Genomic DNA, 9,306 nt, shown 5'->3' with positions numbered 1-9,306 from the left:
TCTTATCCCCGACTCATCAAGCTCTCTGCTGAAAATGCTGCTGGATTCATTTGACAAATTGGTCTGAAATGGAAATGTTCACTTTTTCCAATTTTGAAGCTGGAGCTGAAAATTTGACATTTTGGCCTAACCACAGTGGATAACATTCTCAGCTTCAGTTACAGTATGAATTATAACATAATTCCCCCATCTGAGAATGGGGGAACGGGTGGGAAATTACAAATCAAAAGGTTTCAAATATGTGATAAAATATTATGTATATTGTAAGACTTGAATCCACGGATAAACTGTCAACAGCATTACAACATTATTTTTGTCACTACCACAAGAAAACACAGTCCATTAAACTGCAACTTTCATAGATCAGGCGATACGTGATAATTAAATATATTCAGGTTGATACTGGAAAAGCAAGTCATGAAATTAATTACATTTGTTCAATACAATCAACGTTAAATAATTGATTCAAACAACTTGTAATATATATTTATATATATACACAGTGTGTATAACAACACGTATGAGACATAGGTGTGACACACAGGTATTAAGTGCAGAGGAAGCAGGTTTTCCCAGTGGACTCTCCTCGCCAAGCTGTGTTAAAAATAGCCCACAAAGGGGTGAAGTGTGGTGTACAGGTGTCCTTGACAGAACCAAACATCTGTGGCTTACAGGTCCTTCAGTGGCGTGATTTTCATTCCAAAATACTATGCCTCCAGGGGGACAGATTTTGTATGATAAATGTATATCTCAACATTTGACGTCGGGTTTAGTATACATCCGGTACAAATAAGAGGAACTCAGAGCTGTCGCCACAGCCACGACAGCGTCAGCGCAGCGATTATCGGGAGGCTATAAATTGACCCAAGCGCACGTATATAAGACACTTGTTGGTGCTGTGATGAAGAGCGTTTCAAGTAGAGAGCTGGGGGTGACACGTGTCTGTTCAAGAGCCCCCGAACCGACTGACCGTGTGTCCGCTGCAGCTGGCGGATAAACCTTCAAGCTGTGAGATCACAAGGGTCTTTTATTTAAATTATTGAATGGTTATCGGCCGAGTTTTGTCGATTTGAGTCGAGTATTTAAAGCTTAAATGGCGTTCAATGTCAAATGTTGATACCTGAGCCAAAAATACAACTAGAACTTTGTACTCTGAGGAGATAGACGTTTTAAGTGATTTTGTTTAATTGTTATTATTATTTTTTTAATGCTAGGCTTTTCCATATATGACCCTTTACTCTGGATTTGAAAAAAATATATATATACTATAATATATTAAAGTAAATACCATAATAAAAATATGTACTATACTAATAAATACTAAATTACAATAATAAATAATATAATGAATAAATACTACAATAAAACAAGGTAATACTTAATAGTAAATTGCTCTGGATTTATAATAAAAAAGGTAAAATAGGTCAAAAATAAAAAAAAGTTCAGGTATTTGTATTGGCGCTGTCAACTCATCTCACCTATGTTTATTCTTACTTAAGATAAGATCAGATAACACTTTATGAATCCCTCATGGGGGGGAATTCACACATGAATAAATTCATAGATGGATGCTTCAGTGAGGTTTCGAACAGCGTGGTGATTCCCATTCATGTTTTTATAGGTGAGTAATCCGGTCACGGCCGCCTGGGCGTGGATAATGCTATTACTGTACCTTCATGGCTTCTCACACTCCAGCTGTTTTCTCGCCCGGCACTCGATCTGAACTTGAACTGGTTCAGCTGTGGTCGCCGCTGACCCCGGGTTCACCGGCATTCCCATGTGACTTGTTCCTCACCATTCAGATACGTGAAATCCGATAACCTTCTCATGACCCCCACACACAGCCCCTTTATAGGAAAACGGCTTGTTTTCTTTTTGCACAGGTGTTCCTTTTCGGGGGCCGTGTAGACACAGGTTGGTCTATGCTGGACCAAGTGGCCCAAAGAGCACTTCCGGGTTTTCATATAAATATTTGGCCACGGCGATGTGCGTTTGCATTCACGGGAGCTTAAAGAGAAAACCCTTTTATTTTTCCGGTTGTATTTGAATGGATAAGAAAGATCTGATTGAGTTGAACGTTGTCTCATCTCTCAGGTGGTCTTCAGTCGCCACTGCAGCCCGTGCGACATCAAGGAGCTTTTGTGCTCCTCCTCAAACTTACCGAGGTGGGCGACATCCCCATCCGCTTGACACCCTCACCAATATTGATGTTGCTTTGTCTTTACTTCCCTTTCCCTGCGATGCATTTAACCCTTCGTCTTCTTTTTCCGTCATTCCCACCGTCCCCCGGGGCGCTCCAGGAACACGGCCATCATGATGGTGGACCCGGAAGGGGCTCTGGTCTCCATCGATCCCACGATGCCAACCAACTCTCCAAAGTAATGAATCTGCATTCTGCATTACAAATTGTATATAAAACGTCCCCGAACATCTCAAGATGTAGATGTAGATGTAAGATAAAAAAGATATTTTTATTTCAAATGAATGGCTTGATGTATGACGGTTGCAGATCTAATTTCTCCTCCTCAGCTCCTTGTACAAAGTTATTCCTCTGTCCACGGGTCAACTGGGAGGTAAAGTTCAAACAAAGACGTCTTTCAGTTCCCTAACGTTTAACTTGCTCACTTACGCACAAACACATACAAACGAAACGCACACTCCCAAGAAAGCACACAAAACTTTTGCAGAAGCTCTTCACCTTATATTTCATTTTTGTTGACGGTGATTTATCACTTGTGTGTTGGCCCTTTGCAGAAAAGGAGGACATGTTTCAGAACGTGTTGTCTCAGGTGGCGGAGCAGTTCAGCAGGTAGCGGCCATGTTGTTTACGTTGTGCTTTGGCTCAAGCATGACCTGGCCCCTGCCTCACACATACCTCACTGACACCAGGGCCTTTCAGACGGCGGTAGTGATAATAAACCCTGTTATCTAGCCCTGGGGTCCGATGCATACGACCACAGGATCTCCCAAAAAAATGTGAAGTTTCCAGCTTAGTGGTTCTCAGAATGTGTACCAAGAGACTCTCTCTGCATCTTACTTTATGGATATTTTAACAATATGTTGCATGGACAGTTTAGTATACTATTTCCCCTAATTTGGCTGAATCTTAAATGTAAGGTGTCTGGAAAAGGTTGCCCTTGAGAAGCGCGCAGCCATTCTACACACGCACCCAACCCATTGAGTCTGGGAAACCCAGCACGGATTGTGTTTCATTGCTTTCATTTGAATCCTGATTTTCCAGCAGCTGTTTGAATCTCTGACCCCTTACGTATATACGAAGTGGTGAAATGGAGATTTTCCTATTCTCATCTCGCAGAGCCTTTCGCATCAACGAGCTGAAGACCGAGGTGACCAACAGGCTAGCCATGCTGGAAAAGAGAGTGGAATGTAGGGATTACTTTTATTACTTTTTTCCAAAAGTGCCACTTTGTCCATTTAAAAGGCATGAGTCTGCAGGAGAGGCTGGATCAATTTCAATTTGCATTTTTCAGTAAAGTATTCAGACATGTGTTTTATTTTATTTACTTTCTTTTATTTGATTTCAGTGGAAGGATTGAAGGTGGTGGAGATTGAGAAGTGTAAAAATGACCTGAAAAAGCTTCGGGATGAGATGACGTCGCGAGGAGCTGGCAGGTGAAATTTCTTTTTTTTCCAAATTGGCCAAATAGGACGACAAACACTATCAACTACACCTATCAGCCACAACATTAAAACCACCACTAATAACCACTAATATTGTGTGGCTCCCCCTTGTGCTACCAAAACAGCTCTGACCCATGGAGGCATGGACTCCACAAGACCTCTGAAGGTGTCCTGTGGTGTCTGGCACCACGACGTTAGCAGCAGATCCTTTAAGTCCTGTAAATTGTGAGGTGGGGCCCTCATGGATCGGGCTTGTTGCACATCCCACAGATGCTCGATGGGATCGGACCCTAATCCCGCCCATCCACGTGACGTAGAAGAAAACATGATTCTTCGGACCAGGACACCTTCTTCCATTGCTCCATGGTCCAAGGCGCTTTCAGCGGTCGACAGGAGTCAGCATGGACACTCTGACTGGTCTGTGGCTACTGTGATGCACTGTGTGTTCTGACACCTTTCTATCATAGCAGCATCAACTTTCTCAGCAGTTTATGCTTCAGTAGCTCTGCTGTGGGATTAGACCAGACAGGCTAGACTTTGCTCCCCACACGCATCAATGAGCCCATGACCCTGTTGCTGGTTCACTGGTCGTCCTTCCTTGGGCCACTTTTGGTAGGTACTAACCACTGCATACTGGGAACACCCCGCAAGACCTGCTGTGTTGGAGATGCTCTGACCCAGTCGTCTAACATCACAATGTGGTCCTTGTCAAAGTCACTCAGATCCTTACGCTTGTTCATTTTTCCTGCTTCCAACACATCAACTTCAAGAACTGACTGTTCACTGGCTGCCTGATATATCCCACCCCTTGACAGGTGCCACTGGAAGGAGATGAGCAATGTTATTCACTTCACCCGTCGGTGGTTTTAATGTCGTGGCTGATCGGTGTATACGCTCTAAATTAAAGTTCAAGCCTCACGATATTAAAGCTATCATTCATCTTATCTTCCCGAATCCAGAGTGAACTGTCCTTGCAAATACAACTTCTCAGACGATGGGAAAAAACTCACCCCTAGACGGGACGTGCCCAGCTATCCAAAGGTACCGTCCGTCCGCTGGAATGAAGAGTCACAACACTGTGCTATTTCTAAAGACTGTTTGCTGAAAATATCATTCACATGCTTGAACAAACTTTGTTCCTTTTACGTCGGCAGTACACCTTGTCTCAGGAGACGATTGAGGCGCTGAAGAAGCCAACGTTTGACGTATGGCACTGGGAACATAATGAGGTCTGTTGACCTGCCCCTCATTGGCCTTATACCCCAAATGTATATACCCCTGTAACGCAGAAGGCATTTAAACTCAACGGTTTTAAGCGTAGACATCACGCAATGCATTGGGCGTCATTTGGAGACTGTGATCAGCCTTTCTGTTGCGTCTGCAGATGCTGAGCTGTCTGGAGTACATGTACCACGACCTGGGCCTGGTGAAGGAATTCAACATGAACTCCATCACGCTCAAGCGCTGGCTGGTACGGTTGTAACAGTAGAGGACCCCCCTCGTTGCCCCCGAGGCCCCTCACGCAAACAGACTGTCCTCCAGATTGTTGTCTCCGTTAACGCAACAGAGCAGCTAATTAGGCCAGAGACGGTAGTTTGAAGGCAGAAAAAAATAAAGTTTCATGCGCGGAGGAAGTCAACGTTATTACCCATCAATGAATCCGTCTCTCCTAGTTGGCCATTCAAGAGAACTACCGGGGCAATCCCTTCCACAACTTCCGCCACTGTTTCTGTGTCAGCCAGATGATGTACGGCATGATACACCTCTGCGACCTGCAGGTCAGGCCTACAAGCGTGTGTGCCTATGTGCATATGTGTGTGTGTGTGTGTGTGTGCGCGCGCGCGTGTGTGTGCGTCTGCGTGCGCGCGTGTGTGTGTGAGTTTAGCGTGTGCGCGTGAGTATGTGTGGATGGGCGTGTGTTATTTACTCTTGCTTATCTGTGTTTTGCAGGAGAAGTTGACTCTGACCGACATGGGTATTCTGATGACAGCTGCTGTGTGTCACGACCTGGACCACCCTGGCTACAACAACACGTAAGCCCCGCCCCCTTCTGTCTATACGTCAGTAGCCTCTCTCCAAATCCCTTGAACGTCCCTATTTTTTTCCTCGCCGCCTCGTCATGTTCTCCCGCACCGATTGGGCCCTCTGTGATAGCGGCCTGCGTGCCGAGTAATGTTACTCATTGTCATTCAATATTTGGCAGCTATTCAAGTCTTCGTGCTCACTTCAATTAGTTAACCTGGGGTTTTCTTTTGACGTGGAAATCTGTGAGATTATTTTGGTTTAAAACATCCCATATTTAATCCTTTTTTTCAAGCTGGCACTTCATGAGATAAAGACATAACACATTCATGTGTTTGTATTATGCTTGAGCACCTCAATGCTGTTTCCAATTTACTGACCACTTTGGTGGTCAGTGAAATAAGGATCACACACTTGAAAAAAACAATATAATACTCAAGTGACCAAGATACAACAATGGATAAATGGAGAAGGCAAACTTGCTCTGGCATTGCAGATTCAAATGTAATTCTCGGCCTTGCGGTGCAACCCTCCCAGCAGGGACTTGGACACAGACCATATGAATTGCCACTTTATGTGATAGAATTACAAGTGATTGGCTTGTGGCTTTGCGCCATAACAGCCCTTCTCCCCTTCAGCTACCAGATCAACGCCCGTACAGAGCTGGCGGTGCGCTACAACGACATCTCCCCGCTGGAGAACCACCACTGCGCCGTGGCCTTCCAGATCTTCTCCCTGCCCGAGTGCAACATCTTCGCCAACGTGGATCCCGAAGCTTTCAAGCAGATCAGACAGGTACCGACGACTCGAGGAAAACCATTGTCGCGGCCTCGAACGTCGTCGCCCGTTCGTTGATGTCCGCTGAACCTACGAGCGACTTTGACTTTTTTTCCCTTTTTCTCCTCACTTCTCGAGGCGATCATCACCCTGATCCTGGCCACGGACATGGCGCGACATGGCGAGATATTGGACTCCTTCAAACAAAAAGTGGACAACTTTGAATTCGCCAACGAGGAGCACGTCACATGCGTACGTATACGCCGTCCCTCGGCGAGATCACATCGGATAGCTGCCCGACGCAGATTAGCTGTTTATTGTGAGCACCAAATGTGACTGCGCAACAAGAAAGGTCTTTATGTGAGCCCGTTGTAATCAATGTAAGCCATAGGGATTGCATTAGTGTAATTGGTCACAGCGATACATTTTGGAAGACAGAGCTGCGTGTGTTGATGTAATGTGGGGAAAAGGGTTCTTTATCCTCTGTTCAGTCTCTCTCTCTCTCTCTCTATCCATCTCTCAAGGTTTGTATGCGTGTGTGTGTGTGTGTGTGTGTGTGTGTGTGTATGCGCGTGTGTGTGTATCTCGGAGCAAGCCTTGAATTTCTCCGTCATGTCAAGAGTTTGCAGCTGGAAGCAACGGATGGTGGGTGGGGTTGGGTGGAGTTTACGGACTAAACCAATGTCGTGCATGTGTCCTCCTTTGTTTGCGTATCTTGTGTCTCCAGCTGAAGATGGTTCTGATCAAATGCTGCGACATCTCCAATGAGGTGAGGCCTACGGAGGTGGCCGAGCCCTGGGTGGACTGTCTCTTGGAGGAGTACTTCATGCAGGTGACCCCTGATCCTTCTTGATCCAGAACACGCATTGCTTCATGCAAAGTAATAACTACAGTAATTATCTGAAATAGCCACGAATGAATACTAGCAATTCCCCCATGGCGGTTTCTGGGGCCCCCAGAGTGACAGGGAGAAGTCGGAGGGTCTACCTGTCGCTCCCTTCATGGACAGGGACAAGGTCACCAAGCCCACCGCTCAGATTGGATTCATCAAGTTTGTCCTCATCCCCATGTTTGAGACTGTCATGAAGGTAGGGATCTGTTCGTAGTGTGTGATCTGCGTGTTGTTGGTCCGGTCCAAAGTCGGCAACTCTCATCCCTCTGTGTCTGTCAGCTTTTCCCCCAGATTGAGGAGATCATGGTCCAGCCTCTGAGAGACTCCCGCGACCACTACGAAGAACTGAAACAGATTGACGACGCCATGACAGAGGTAGAACCAAATCCATCTATCTACCTACATACATAGCTACCGACCTACTTTCCTACCTACCTGCCTACCTGCCTACCTACCTGCCTACCTACCAACCTACCTGACTATCTACCAACCCACCTGCCTACCTGCCTACCTATCTACCTACCTGCCTACCTACCTACCTACCTGACTATCTACCAACCTACATGCCTACCTACTTACCTACCAACCTACGTACCTACCCCCCTACCTACCCCCCTACCTGCCTAACTACCTACCTACCTACCTTCCTAGCTATCTACCTACCTACCTACCTACCAACCTATCAACCTACCTACCTACCTACCTACCTCCCTACCAACCTACCTGCCTACCTATCTACCAACCTACCTACTTACCTACCAACCTACGTACCTACCCCCCTACCTACCCCCCTACCTGCCTAACTACCTACCTACCTACCTTCCTAGCTATCTACCTACCTACCTACCAACCTATCAACCTACCTACCTACCTACCTACCTCCCTACCAACCTACCTGCCTACCTATCTACCAACCTACCTGCCTACCTACCTACCTACCTACCTACCTACATACGTACCTACCTACCTACCTTTCTACCCACCTGCCTAACTACCTACCTACCTACCTTCCTAGCTATCTACCTTCCTACCTACCAACCTATCAACCTACCTACCTACCTACCTCCCTACCAACCTACCTGTCTACCTATCTACCAACCTACCTGCCTACCTACCTACCTACCTACCTACCTACATACGTACCTACCTACCTACCTTTCTACCTACCTACCTACGTACCTACCTATCTACATACCTACCTACCTGCCTATCTTTCTGCAAATCCATGTGTGCGTGCAAGCGCACACATCCATCCAACCACTTCCTAACATAAAGGTGTGTCTTTTGTTCAATGAGGCACAGAAGAAAAAAACTGAAAATATGTCATTAGGCGGGAAGAAGAAGTAAAAGCTCTACATTGAGTGAGTGCAGTGGTAACTGTGTAAGTAAACGGCAAATGCCTCCTTGTTTGTGCTTAGTGTTAGTACTGAGTGTCTCCTCCTCCTGCCTCTCTCTAGACTCTCCGCAGAAAACTCTCTACTCTAGTCGGCTCTGTCTACGATTCTCCCCGTCCTATAGAAACGTGCAGCGTGTTCATCACTTTGTGTTCGATTTTTAGTCATGCACTAATGATTTGATCGCAAAAAAGGAGATCCCCCCCCCCCCCAAAATTTGTACTTGCTCCAAATTCAAAATTGTAATGCTTTCGGCTCTAGGCGGCATCTGTTTGGTCAATACAAGGTGGTGGTGAAGCTGCACCCTTTCTGCTGAATCTATCTATAATCTCTACTTTTATTAAAGTAAACCAGATTTTTGGAGTAGAACGAAGTTGTACGTTTGCAAGAATTTCGTCGCGGTTTGACATTTGCTTACAAGGTTTAATCTTCAGTCAATTCTCGAGGGAAGATTCAGCCCCCATCGTTTTTTCAATAAAGCCCAGATCAAATCCACACAATCTAGGTCAAACACACTTTGGTTCTTGGGCCAGTGTGGCTACTAGTTGCACCCATGTTCTTCTTTGTTCGCCTTTGTGT

General features: G+C 45.7%; 1 protein-coding gene across 2 annotated transcripts in view; it reads left to right on the top strand.

Moving 5' to 3' along the window:
• pde9ac (phosphodiesterase 9ac) overlaps positions 1 to 8,680 on the top strand; it is a gene marked incomplete at both ends in the record, with an annotated part of 8,802 nt that extends 122 nt beyond the window's left edge. The window contains 17 exons of one of the 2 annotated variants that reach the window (XM_080006917.1): positions 2,095 to 2,165; positions 2,301 to 2,378; positions 2,530 to 2,573; positions 2,755 to 2,809; positions 3,317 to 3,387; positions 3,546 to 3,633; positions 4,602 to 4,683; positions 4,797 to 4,871; positions 5,027 to 5,113; positions 5,316 to 5,420; positions 5,593 to 5,675; positions 6,303 to 6,459; positions 6,580 to 6,693; positions 7,169 to 7,273; positions 7,401 to 7,529; positions 7,613 to 7,708; positions 8,630 to 8,680. In XM_080006917.1, the coding sequence (XP_079863043.1) occupies positions 2,095 to 2,165; positions 2,301 to 2,378; positions 2,530 to 2,573; positions 2,755 to 2,809; positions 3,317 to 3,387; positions 3,546 to 3,633; positions 4,602 to 4,683; positions 4,797 to 4,871; positions 5,027 to 5,113; positions 5,316 to 5,420; positions 5,593 to 5,675; positions 6,303 to 6,459; positions 6,580 to 6,693; positions 7,169 to 7,273; positions 7,401 to 7,529; positions 7,613 to 7,708; positions 8,630 to 8,680 (1,491 nt within the window). Of the gene's footprint in view, positions 1 to 2,094; positions 2,166 to 2,300; positions 2,379 to 2,529; positions 2,574 to 2,754; positions 2,810 to 3,316; positions 3,388 to 3,545; positions 3,634 to 4,601; positions 4,684 to 4,796; positions 4,872 to 5,026; positions 5,114 to 5,315; positions 5,421 to 5,592; positions 5,676 to 6,302; positions 6,460 to 6,579; positions 6,694 to 7,168; positions 7,274 to 7,400; positions 7,530 to 7,612; positions 7,709 to 8,626 lie in introns of both variants that reach the window. The other variant, XM_080006916.1, reaches the window with a different exon arrangement.
• Between the last annotated feature and the right edge of the window lie 626 nt (positions 8,681 to 9,306).

The sequence above is a fragment of the Zeus faber genome (genome assembly GCF_960531495.2).
Source record: "Zeus faber genome assembly, chromosome: 9".
Lineage (NCBI taxonomy): Eukaryota > Metazoa > Chordata > Actinopteri > Zeiformes > Zeidae > Zeus > Zeus faber.
The sequence above is the reverse complement of the archived record's forward strand: the minus strand, read 5'-3'. Positions and strand labels throughout refer to the sequence as shown.